The 12,929-nt window shown below is 47.5% G+C and overlaps 1 protein-coding gene across 4 annotated transcripts in view; it reads right to left on the reverse strand.

The window, feature by feature from the left end:
• Positions 1 to 12,929, reverse strand: part of RNF157 (ring finger protein 157) — a 79,301-nt gene that overhangs the window by 17,715 nt on the left and 48,657 nt on the right. For 2 of the 4 annotated variants that reach the window (XM_040244562.1, XM_040244565.1), the window contains exons 1-10: positions 11,029 to 11,807; positions 10,670 to 10,758; positions 8,588 to 8,734; positions 7,394 to 7,511; positions 6,745 to 6,811; positions 6,416 to 6,459; positions 5,939 to 5,986; positions 2,858 to 2,929; positions 1,830 to 1,989; positions 1,593 to 1,705 (exon numbers count right to left, since the gene is read on the reverse strand). In XM_040244562.1, coding sequence (XP_040100496.1) covers positions 1,593 to 1,705; positions 1,830 to 1,989; positions 2,858 to 2,929; positions 5,939 to 5,986; positions 6,416 to 6,459; positions 6,745 to 6,811; positions 7,394 to 7,511; positions 8,588 to 8,734; positions 10,670 to 10,758; positions 11,029 to 11,271 — 1,101 coding nt within the window. In that variant the 5' untranslated portion in view covers positions 11,272 to 11,807. Of the gene's footprint in view, positions 1 to 1,592; positions 1,706 to 1,829; positions 1,990 to 2,857; positions 2,930 to 5,938; positions 5,987 to 6,415; positions 6,460 to 6,744; positions 6,812 to 7,393; positions 7,512 to 8,587; positions 8,735 to 10,669; positions 10,759 to 11,028; positions 11,808 to 12,929 lie in introns of those variants that run through there. The other 2 variants (XM_040244563.1, XM_040244564.1) reach the window with 2 other exon arrangements.

Raw genomic sequence — 12,929 nt, forward strand, 5'->3', positions numbered from 1 at the left:
ACTGGTGTTGCCTAGTTAACTGCATCCATTTCCTGCTGTAAGCAGCACTTTGATGAACATCTGTTCATTTATTATGCACACATCTCTTTTTTTCAGATCATTTTCTGGGTGTTACATTCTAAGACCTTAGATTACCAAGTCCAAAGGTACTTTTTTTTCCTTCAATTATTAATTTGATTAAATCTTCACCCTATCATATACCTCTTTTTTTTCTTTTTATAAAGCCATTTAAACATTTCATTTCATTTTTATTATTATTTTTTGGCTGTGCCGTGCAGCATGCAGGATCTTAGTTCCACAACCAGATCAAACCAGCGGCTGCTGCACTGGAAGCACGGAGTCCTAACAACTGGACCACCAGGGAAATCCCCAAGTACAAATGTTTTTTAAGGCTCTTGATATATACAGCTGTTTGTTTTTTTTTTATAGTGAACTTCCTAGGTATACTCCTATAAGCAGGACAGAATACCTATTTTAATTGCTTCTTGGACAGCATGGGGTATCTTCAAAAAAGGAAGTTTCTAAACTTGAAAGGTGAAAAATGGTCTCCCATTTTAACCTGCATGTTGTTGATTTTTAATGTGGTTGACTTTTAAAATTTTAATGTGTTTGAACATTAACCAGCTATGTTGCCTGTTTTGAGAAATGTTTTATATATATCTTTGCCCATTTATCTATTGTTTCATTCAGGTGACTTATTCTAGAGATCCTAGCCTTTCCTCTGACTATACTTTGTTGTGCCTACACTTTTTTCTTTATAGGATTTATTGATTGCGTTTTAATTCAGGCTATCTTTTACATATCTAAAGTTTAAAGATTTTTATGTGATAAAATCCACATGTTCTTTTTTTGGATTCTTTTCAAGCTTAGAGAACCCCCATCCATAGTCAACTAAAGAATCATCTGTAAAGTATTCTAGGTTTTTAAGGCTTGGTTTGCTTTGTCTTTAGGGTAGTTAACTAGTTACTCCACCTGGAATTCATTATCTGATAAGGCGTGAAGTGCTAAACTAACTGATTTTTCTTCCCTAAATAGCTACCTAATCATTCCAGTACCACTTACTGAATAATTAATAATTAATCTCTTCCACTCACATGTTAACCTAAAGACAAGACCTTCTAGTCTATAACTACAAAGCTCGGAAGCTTTGCACCATCACTTACACTACGAGACCAAGGTGAATTATTTCATCTACTTGGCTCCTAGTATCTAAAGCCATGAAACGGGGTAAAGAAAAATAGTCACCTTCTCTGAGGATTCAGATAAAAATAGTAAGTTGAATCTAAACCTCAAACAATCATCCTCTAGTTTCTGCCTGGGGGCGTTCTAGAACTGACCCCACCTCCGGGGTGAAACAGCAAGCCGCTGGCTCTAGGGATGGTAAATATTAACTGGACAGTGAGTCCCCAAGGCGGCAAGGGGGGGTTTTAACAATCAGAACCTCATTTTCCACTGTACTATGGGCTGGTTCTAACACAATGAGATCTCGGCCAGCTTACTCAATACTTCAGAGTGCCAAGATTCAATTACTTGCTGCCAAGCCACGTGAAGGACAGAAGGTGGGGAAAAAAAAAAAAAAAGGCCCAACTTACCGAATGCTCTTCTGAGTCGGAGGTCTGGGATGAGAGGATAGGGTTGAAGCTGGCTGGGGACAGGGGGCCCAGTTTTTTCCTCATGGCTCGGATTTGCAGCAGTGCCCGGAAGGCTGCGAAGAAGGAAATAGGTCGTCAGGACATGGGGGAGTCAGGAGGGACTAGAGGCTCCACAGAGGCCAGCCCAGCGGAGGGGGGAGTGACCTGGGGGGCCCAGCGGGGCCTCGGGGGGCTTACGCAGTCGGCAGATGGGGCAGTTGTTGGCCTGGTATCGAAGGGTGTCAGCGCAGGTATTACACAGGCAGAGGTGGCGGCAGGGCAGGATCAGGGTGTCCCGCACGTCAGAGAGACACACCACGCACTCGGCGCTGTTGTCGCTGACCTCGTCCTCAGCCACCTGGCCAGGGGGCGGGCAGACAGCCAGCGTCACAAAGACTCTCACGACCCCTGCTTTATTTTATTATTCATCTGTTTGTTTCATATGGATCTGTTTTAAAGTCTTCATTGAACCTGTTACAATAATGCCTCTGTTTTTTTTTTATTTTTATGTTCTGGTTTTTTGACTGCAAGGCATGTGGGATCTTAGCCCCCTGACCAGGGATTGAACCTGTAACCCCTGTGTTGGAAGGCGCAGTCTCAACTGCTGGACCCCCAGGGAAAGCCCCCATAATTCAGAAGGCAGCTTGCCTGCAGAACTGAGACAAGTCCTATGGACAGGATCTTGCACCTGCACTGAACTTGATGGTTTACCAACTGCATGTGCCCAGTTTCAGTTCCGGCAACTGTGTGTGCCCAGCTCCTCCTCTGGAGCTGAGATCTGGTCCTGTCCATCAGTCAGAGCTGAAGGAGCCCAGGAGGCCACACAGGGAAGGGGCCAGCGATGAACTGAGGGTCCAGGGAACTGGGTGAGCAGAGCCCCACAGAAGAACCCATCCAAACCAGCCCATTTTTTCATTTCCAAATTTAAATATAATTATAATCATCTGAAATGAGGAAGAAGAAATACCCTTCTAGGACCAGACAAATTTCAGAGTTTGGTGTGCTAAATTCCTAGATCCTGGCTGGATCAGAGGCGGTCTCACCTTGCCTCCTGGGAAGAGGACATTCAGAACTGTGGATGGGGGACTTCCCTGGTGGTCCAGTAGTTAAGACTGTGCTTCCATTGCAGTGGGTCAGGGTTTGATCCCTGGTAGGGGAACTAAGAGCCCATATTCTGCAGGGAAAGGCCAAAAAAAAAAAAAAAAGGAACCATGGATGGAACTTGCCTTAGACTCTTGCGTGTTGTACTTGTTTTCAATCCCATAGATCTCCTGAAGGAGGTAGCTGACCCCATCCACCTGAAGAAGAAATGGAAAAGTGCAAGGGCAGGCTGGTTCTAATGAAAGATAAAAGTGGGAACTTACGCATCTCCACCACGAACCTCCTTCAGTAACCAAGGACTACAGATTCACAACGGAAACAATCGAAGGCCTAGACAAGTACAGGATGACCTTATTTACTTACATGTTCTCTTTGGGAGGAAAAGAAAATCTGATGCTTAATTCACCCACTCTTTTGTCCAACAGGGACCATGAACATTCATAAACACAACAGTAATCCTTGTACTGTAGGTCACTATGACAGAGCCCAGAGACTAGGCAAAGGGTGGAGGACCACAGGTCAAAACAGACGCATTAGCTAGCTATAGAATGAAAGCTGAGCTTAGACCTTATACAAATGAAGGAATGGAAATGAGAAAGAAAGAGAAGAAATGGGCAAGGAAAAGTGGGGAAGGGAAAATGCAGACGCTGAGAGAGAGCAGGCTCTGGAAGGAGGGGCCGATTGCACCCCTCCTCCACTACTGAGCCACTCCCATCACCGACAGGTGGGCAAAATTGCCCGTTAGTCCTTCAAAGAGCTGACTCATTGGAAAAGACCCTGATGCTGGGAAAGATTGAGGGTAGGAGGAAAAGGGCACGACAGAGGATGAGATGGTTGGATGGCATCACTGACTCAAAGGACATGAGTTTGGGCAAACTCTGGGAGGGCTTCCCTGGCGGCTCAGATGGTAAAGCATCTGCCTGCAGTGCCGGAGACCCGGGTTTGATCCCTGGGTTGGGAAGATCCCCTGGAGAAGGAAATGGCAACCCACTCCAGTACTCTTGCCTGGAAAATTCCGTGGACTAAGGAGCCTGGTAGGCTATAGTCCATGGGGTCGCAAAGAGTTGGACACCACTGAGCGACCTCACTTCACGTCTGGGAGGCAGTGAAAGATAGGGAAGCCTGGCGTGCTGTAGTCCATGGGGTCGCAAAGAGTTGGATACGAACTTAGCAACTGAACAACAAGTCCTGCCTCTTAAAACCCCCAACTTCAGGGCTTTCCTCGTGGTCCAGTAGTTAGGACTCAGCGCTCTCACTTCTGGGGCCCAGGTTCAACCCCTGGTCAGGGAACTAAGATTTTGAATGCTGTGCAGCTTGGCCAAAAATTAAAACCCCAACTTCAAGGCCCAGTTCAACTCAGACAGCCTGAGCCACGTCTGCCAAAGCTGGCCCCTCCCTCGTTTCCTCATGCCAGTCAGTCCTCACTCCCCCTACCCCCAGTGATCCCCTCCCCTAAGGCCCAGTCCATTATCGATTGCACATTCTAGTCTCCAGTTAGACAAAGCCTATTGCTGATGCCAATCGAGGGACTGCTGCTGCTAAGTCGCTTTAGTCATGTCCGACTCTGTGCAACCCCAGAGATGGCAACCAACCAGGCTCCGCAATCCCTGGGATTCTCCAGGCAAGAACACTGGAGTGGGTTGCCATTTCCTTCTCCAATGCATGAAAGTAAAAAGTGAAAGAAGTCACTCAGTCGTGTCCGACTCTTTGCAACCCCATGGACTGCAGCCTACCAGGCTCCTCTGTCCATGGGATTTTCCAGGCAAGAGTACTGGAGTGGGGCGCCATTGCCTTCGAGGGACAGGAGAAGGGATGAACCAACTCCCTTGAGGTACCCGAGCCTTTCCAACCCATGCAGGCGTCCTGGAGAACCAGGCCTCCCCATGAGGCAACTCACTGAGGCCCAGCCTTTCCAGGCAGCAACCCCGGACTCAGGCTCTGTCATCTCCTCTGCCTCTCTTAAAACTTGCTTTAATGTAGTGATGATTCTGGAAAGGACATTATCAACAAATTCATACTAAGATATTACTGCTGACTACTGACCTCACTAAGGGCGGAGAGCACTTAGTACCTCAAAGAATGAAGAATTAGAATTTCACGAACCTACAGCCTGTTTTACACAGAGAAGTAAGTCAGAAAGAGAAAACAAATATATTAATTCATGTATATGGAATCTAGAAAAATGACATTGATGAACCTATTTGTAGGAAAGGAATGGAGACACAGACATAGAGAATGGACTTTCGGACCGAGGAGGGGAAGGGAAGGGTGGCATGAATGGAGAAAGTAACATCAATATATACACCAGCGTGTGTCAAACAGAGAGCTGGTGACAAGCTGCTGTGTAACACAGGGAGCCCAGCCTGGCGAGATGGGGTGGGGGCAGGGGAGAGAGGCGCAGGACGGAGGGGATACATGTGTAATTATGGCTGATCTGCGTTGTTGTATGGCAGAAACCAACACAACATTGTAAAGCGATTTCCCTCCAGTTAAAAACATTTTTTTTTAAATGGAAAAAAAAAAAAAGAATTTCAGATATTTGTCGGCCATCGTAGGGGAGGGAGGCTTTCTTTGCATCTCAACCAAGGCCTAGCCTGCCCCACACTCGACCGCCCCTCACCCTCCACGTGATGAGGCCACCGTCGCTGGGCGATGCCACTGACTCCACTCTCCCCTCCTGTCCTCCATGGCTCTCCCCACCAGCCTCAGGGGTCAGGGCTTCCAGCAGACACCTGCATAACTTGCCCTTCATCCTGAAAGGGGGCAGATGGCCAGCAGACTTTGAATTTGAGAAAAGAAATGTTGGAATACATTAAGCCAAGAGCTCTAATTGGCCCTGAATCAGACCCTGATAGTTTATTCTTTTAGCTGGAAATGTTAGTTTCTCAGCCTGGCCTTTTCAATGAAAAGAGTTCTCCCTAAACCTGATGTCAGGAGACAAATCTCGTCCTTTCATTTTCTGAAGTCCTTTACTGGCCGTCTCACCACCGACAATTCTGGAACAACAGACACCGCAAACCGGTATTCCTTTCAGGCCACCCAAGTCGTTTCTAACACAGAAAAGCATCCCTTTTTGTGTTTCTTCTTTGATTTAAAAAAAAAAAAAAGGCAGGGAGTGGGGAAGAAGAGCGCTTAGCAGAAGAGTGGGGAGACAGACCGAGAGCAAAGCGGGGAAACACCAACAGCCCCGGCCCTCGAATGCTTACCACTTGTTTCTGTTTGAGGGGCTTGACACAGAAAGTGCCATCTGAGTGCTGGAGGGAAAACATGAAACACGACAGTTACGACGAGGAAGAGGGAGACCAGCTGCTCTCCTGTTACTTCTCTCCATTAGGCTCGTTCTTGGATCCCCCCCAGCCCCGCCCTGGAGTGTGGGACGACAGACTCCTCATTCTAGAAGGGTCCTCAAGCATGTAGTCTAGCCCTTCCAATTTAAGAAGGCAAAACGAGGCCTAAGAAGTCAAGGGGCATCAGCAAGCTGGTGGCTGAGCAGGAACTCGGCCCTGTGTGTGTGCAGAGGGGTGCTCCTGGGTGTGCAGAGGGGTGCTCCCCCCGGCTTCCCGCAGCCTCCCAGCCAGACCCGCTCTGCCAAGCCCAGGCAGCCAGAGAAGGGGCCTCCACATGACCTCGGAGGAGAGACAGCAGTGCGTACCAAAGCAAGTCCCATAACGTCACCCACTGACCTTTTCAAAAGTGCCCAGCAGGACGTGGCAATGGCCAAAATACTCTGAAAGAAAGAAAGGCACACGGATGGGGGAGAAGACCGCTTATGATACAGCTTGACCCCACCCACCTTCCCTGAGCCCCTGTGACCCTCTGGCTTCACAGCAAGGGGCAGGTTAAGTCACCCAGTAGGACTGTCGGTGCCCGAGGAGGCTGGGAGCAAGAGGGCACTGGGATGTGGAAACTGACGCCCATGGAGGAGCCTTGTGGATCTGAGGCCGCAGTTGCTGCCAGCCAGCCTGCCACAAACGGGCCCACGTGCAGCCCAGAAGATGGGAAGCGCCCATACCATCACCTTCATCCACCACGGCATGGACCACCAACGGGTAAACCTCTCTGTCTAGGTCGAAGCCAAGCTGAAGGGAAAGAAGAGAAAAAGGGAGGGAGGAGAGGGCCTTACATCCAAAGGGAGGGGGCCTTACATCCAAAGGGCACAGTTATCCACCAGAAAGGGAGGCCTTAACTTCATCGTAGCTCCTCACCCCTCAACCTGGTGACTACCTGGTCATTTAGTCTCCAAGTCGTGTCCCACTCTCGCAACAGCATGGACTTTAGCCCACCAGGCTCCTCTGTCCCTGGGATTTTCCAGGCAAGCATCCTGGAGTGGGTTGCCTTTTCCAACTACCTAAGTCCATTGAGTTGAAGGCCACCAGTCTCTCTGTAAGAAACCTCATAGATGTAAAGGTTTGTAACCTGTAGGTCTTTCCTTTGGGCACTACTTTCTCAAAATATCCTAGGCTAATGGGGCTGCTCTGGGATAGAAAAATTAGTTGTGTCCTTCCCGGGGCATGAAGGCATCAGAAGGCTAAAGGGGAGCATGCCTTCGAGCACCAGGGCGGTCCTGTGCTGCCAGCCGGGTCCCGAGGAGCTCCCGCGCCCTGCGGGTCTGTGCACGGAACCTGCCCTGCGCTTTCTCCTGGCGGCCGCTGGCTGCTCACCTCCTCTTCCGCCCACTCGGAGGGGTCCACGGTGTGCGAGGGCAGGCAGAACTGCTGGCACACCCCGCGCTTGTAATGCACCGTCTCCGATTGCAGGCTGTTGTCTTTGGGGATGTAGCTGTTGGTCAAAGTGGGAAGAAAAGCACAAGTTACCGTCTCGCCCAGAGGATCTGATGGTTTCCTCTGTTCCGTGTCTGCTGTCAATTATCAACAGGCTCTCAGTATAGAGTGGAACAGGAACAAGAAAACAGATCTCCTTAGAATCTCTCTTCTTTGCCCTTGCTTGGTGGTGCTATTGAGTTATCTATTCAGGGACCTCCCTATGAGGGCTTCCCAGGTGGCGCTAGTGGTGAAGGATCTGCCTGCCAATGCAGGTGGTGCAAGAGACTTGGGTTTGATCCCAGGGTTTGATCTCCAGGTCGGAAGATCCCCTGGAGGAGGAAATGGCAACCCACTCCAGCATTCTTGCCTGGAGAATCCGTGGATAGAGGAGCCTGGCGGGCTACAGTCCATGTGGCCACAAAGAGTCGGACATGACTGAGTGACTCAGCGTTGGTGGTTCAGTGATTAAGAATCCGTCTTCCAATGCAGGGGACGCAGGTTTGATCTCTGGTCAGGGAACAAAGATCCCACCTGCTTTGGGACAACTAATCCTCCTGCTGCAATGAAAAGATCCTATATGCTGCAGCGAAGATCCTGCCACAGCTAAGACCTAACACAGCCAAAAATAAATAAGTAAATAAGTAATTTTTAAAAGGTATCTATTCAACCCACATATCCACAGAAATGTAGCTTAAAAGATTTTTAAAATATTTATTTGGCTGTGCTAAATAAATAAATTTATTTGGGGTATGCGAGATCTAGGTTCCCTGCCCAGGGATTGAACCCCAGGCCCCCTGCATTGGGAATGTAGAGTCTTAAGTCACTAGACCAGGAAGTCGACCCAGCTTAATTGGTTTCTAACAGCATCGTGATGACCTGAAGGAATATGCTGCTACCTGTCACTGTAGCAAGATGGCATAGTTTGAAGAGAAAAAGTGAACAAGTAAGACTGTGTAAGTAAGAAAATCCAAATTCAGGAACTGTTCTCACCTGAGTGTAGAAAAAGAATGTTTTCCTTGGCAGGGGAGCGCATCAGGTGTGGACCCTGGCCTGTGTGGGAAGGACGTGGTTCTCCGGGCCCCTTGTTCTTACCTGGCGATGCCATTCTGGAACTCTTCGGTGGCCTGATAGTAGATGGTGATGGCCACCCGAGCATCCGTGTCGAAGGTGAACTCCACGTTGTAGTGGACTTTCGCTCTGCCTGCCTCTTCCCCAGCGGTCTTCACTTCCTCGGCACATCTAGAAAACCACAAAGACTAGGCATTCGGGGGAACCCCATTAACATGTTTACGATGATCTTTTTTCTTTTCCTTTTCTTTTGGTGGGATCCTAGCTCCCTGATCAGAAATTGAACCCACAGCCCCTGCAGTGGAAGCAAGGAGTCCTAACCACTGAACTGGTTAAAAAAAAAAGAATTCCCTTCTTTTTCTATTTTATAAAAATTTATTTATTTTAATGGCTGTGCTGGATCTTAGTTGCAGCATGCAGACTCTGAATTTTGGCATATGGGATCCAGTTCCCTGACCAGGGATGGAACTCAGGCCTCCTGCATTGGATGCCTGAGTCTTACGCACTGGAGCACCGGGGAAGTAACTGAATATACTGTGGTCTACCCTCCGTGATTGCACACTTAGGCCTCCACCCTCATTTTGAATGACGGCAGAGCACCTGTGAGTCCTATGGGGGGAATTTAGGCAATTTCTGATACTTCATGGTGCCACCGTTAAATGCCTTGTGCATTTGCCAGACTTTTTTAAAAAATAGCTTTTACTTTAATCAAAGCTACTCATGCCATTGTTTAAATAGTTTCCACAAGGCTCGTGACAAAAACGCAGCGGGTCTCTTTCTGCCCGTTTTCCGCTTCTTCAGAGAAAACCGCCTTTCCCTCTGCAGCTGACTGTTTTTGGCATTTACCTGCATGTTTTGCAATAACAGGCTCAGGTTACTTTTTCAGCTTTAGGCGTTGTCTATTGACTTTCTACTATGGGAGCAAGGCTTTCCTTTTTTAAAGTTTTTAAAAAATTATTATTTGTTTATGTCAGTGCTGCGTGTGGGTTTTTCCAGTTGTGGTGACTTCTCCTGTTGCAGAGCCCAGGCTCTAGAGCGTGGACTCGGTATTTGTGGTACACGGGCTTAGTTGCCCTGTGGCAGGCAGGATCTTTCTGGACCAGGAACTGAACCTGTGTCCCCTGCGCTGGCAGGCAGATTCTTAACACTGAGCCACCAGGGAAGTCCCAAGACGTTCTTTCCCTTCCTTCCCTCTGCTCCACACAGGGGTGCTCCCTCCCCCGTGTAATACACCATGATTTTGTTAGCTCAGTACATCTTCCTCTATACAAATGTGAGTCTATCAACATTACTCACAGCTCAGCCACAGAGTAATCTCTAATCATTTTCCTTTTCCGGCATAAGCTTTTATTAGAGTTTGTGCTCTTTTTTTTTTTCTCCCCCCACCTGCTTAGTTCTCTATGCCTTAATCACTAATTCAAACCCAAACTCTTGGTAGACAGACTTGCTATCTGGAGGGCAGCATCGGTTTAAAAATCATACTATCTCTGGGACTTCCCTGGTGGTACAGCATTTAAGACTGAACTTCCATTGCAGGGGGTGTAAGTTCAATCCCTAGTTGGGGAACTAAGATCCCACAAGCCACACAGTGCAGCCACACACACACACACACACACACACACACTATCTCAGAGATAGCACAAAGAAGGCAGATGCTGATGGTAACTAATACTGACAATGGTGATTAAACAGCAAACCCAGGGTGCCAGAGGAAAGGCACATGAGATTAAGAATAAATCAAAAAGTAAATATAAGCAGGAAAATAAGGACTTCCTGGGCCAAGTTCAAATATCCCATTTTGACGTAGGTTTGTCCAGGTATCTGCAAAATTCACTTTCTCCCCCAACAATTCTTTGTTTTGGACAGTTCATCAGGTTGGGATAACCACAATGGCTTTCCAAAAAGAGAAGGTTCCTCACCAACACTGACTGTCTCAGAAAGTTCTGAACGATCCAGGTGCAGAGACATCTCATGCACGCAGCCCACGGCCTGGAGGCCGGGCTCTGGGTCTGGCAGAAACAGTTCTGTGGGTCGCCTGGGGAGTCTGCTGCCCCTGCCTGAAGAAGGGCGCCTGGAACCTGGCCCCAGCTGGGAACCTGGACTTACTTGACGAGTCTTAGTGTGTCCTTTCGGATGTTGATCAGGCTTCTCAGAGTCTTCACTGGTTCTTGGGGAGGAGGGGCTGCATAAGGGAACTGTGTCAGAGACAAAGTGGAAGAAGAGAGTGTGTTTAGAAAGACCGATCACCATAGTAAGTGAGCCTGCTCAAGGTCACAGCTGCTGGGAGGGCAGGGTGGCAGCGCTCCGGCGTCCAAAATGCTACATTTATCTGCCTTTCCCATTAGATGAAGCTTATGTGAGTCAGCATTCAAAATGTGGACAACTAATAAAAGCTCCCACTGCAGTTCCAAATACCATGCGACACACGGTGGCCGAGTTAATCACAAAAGGCTTTTCCGCCTGACCTTACACCACGGGGAGCCGGACCTGCAAGGATTTTCCTCCGGCGAAGCCACATGGTGTCTGAAGAATTTAGGAACTGCAAACACAAGAGAACCCCAATGTGTGTACAGTGAAGGCCCGCAAACAGTGAAAAACAAATTTCCTCCGCAGCTGATCATATAAAGCAGAGGGTTTTTAGAAAACAAACAAAAAAACCCATGAGCCAAGAGCTCTTCTAGGGTCATCAAAGGTTTTCGATTGTCCATCGTTTACCTTACACTTTCACTCTCTCCCCCACCCCCACCCCCGTTTAGACATCCGGGTTTGGAGTTGTGAGGTGATGACAATGAGGAAATAAGAAAGGGGGACACAGTAAAACATTTAATTGGGAATTGCTTGGAGAAGATGAATCAGGGTGATCTACAATGCTCCTGGTATTCTTATAATGTCATTGGGCAGTAAACATTTTTTACATACAGTTCCCCCAAAACCTACTAGTGTTTGAAGCTTTGCAAAAACATGGTCCTCCTAGCTCTGAAGAGTCTGCTCCCTTCTGCTGCTTTCAGAAAACAGAACATCCACATGGAACTCTGTGCTTTCATGGATTTTTGCTGACTGTAACTCTTTTACTTGGGAAATATAATTGAATCTATGGTATTATACATCTGATTTTGTGTATTCAGTGTGATTGCTGATACTTCATGTGTGTGAATGTGACCCTTAAGAGAATACATTGAGGGACTTCCCTGGTGGTCTGGGCCTCCCTGGTGGCTCAGATGGTAAAGAATCTACCTACAATCCAGGAGACCTGGGTTTGATCCCTGGGTTGGGAAGATCCCCCGGAGAAGGGAATGGCTACCCACTCCAGTATTTTTGCCTGAAGAATCCCATGGACAGAGAAGCCTGGAGATCCCCAGTCCATGGGGTTGCAAAGAGTTGGACATGACTGAGCAACTAACACTTTCTGGTGGTCTACTGGCTAAGACTCCATGCTCCCAATGCAGGGGTTCCAGGTTCAATCCCTGGTCACGGAACTAGATCCCACATGCCGCAACTAAAGATCCAACGTGCCACAGTGAAGACGGGAACTACTTTAATCAATTCCACATTATTCAATGTTTCCAGTTAGGGTTTTACTTTTTTTTTTTTTTTAATGTCACGGTGAATGCCTTGTCCCTACATTTCTGCGTGCCTGCTTGATTATTTCCTTAGGACAAATTCCTAGAAGTGGAATTACTGGATCAAAGAGTAAGCATATTTTTAAGACTCTTAAAACTATGTTGCCAAATTGTTCTCCAGAAAGCTAATTTCAACGTTGCTCTCCTGCATGCAGCGTATCAGGAGGCTTTTTATATAGGAAAGCTGAAATCCTGGTTCAGACCCCATCTGTGGCCCATTTCTCCACCCCACCCCCGACCATTTTGCTGGGCTGTCACACTAAAGGAATTTAAAACAATTCTTAAATAAGCTTAAGCAAAAAGTAATTAGGCAGGAAATCCCGACACAAATGCTTGTCTATTCTAAAGCCAAAATAAATGACTTTGGGATTAAAATTTTTTTCTGGAGTAGTGAAGTTAATCATATTTATTTGCACGGGTACTTGAGAGTTGTCCATAACTCCTACCTGAGTTAAAAAAAAAAAAAATTAGAGGTTCTCCCTTCACTCTTTGCCCCTTCTCCACATCCTCCCCCCAAAGAGGAAAAACAAAAGGAAAGGGTAGGGGGAAAGCTAGTGTTCCTCATCTCCCACTTAGAATATTACATTTGATGATAACTGGCAATGGAACGCAAATTATTCAGCGCTCAAGAAAAGGCATCCCGGGATCAACTGTTTATATAGACAAACTATCCTTCATGGTGGGCTTCCCTGGTAGCTCAGTGGTAAAGAACCTGCTTGCCGATACAGGAGACTCAGATTCAATCC

This window comes from Oryx dammah, unplaced genomic scaffold (assembly GCF_014754425.2).
Source record: "Oryx dammah isolate SB20612 unplaced genomic scaffold, SCBI_Odam_1.1 HiC_scaffold_8, whole genome shotgun sequence".
NCBI classification, from domain to species: domain Eukaryota; kingdom Metazoa; phylum Chordata; class Mammalia; order Artiodactyla; family Bovidae; genus Oryx; species Oryx dammah.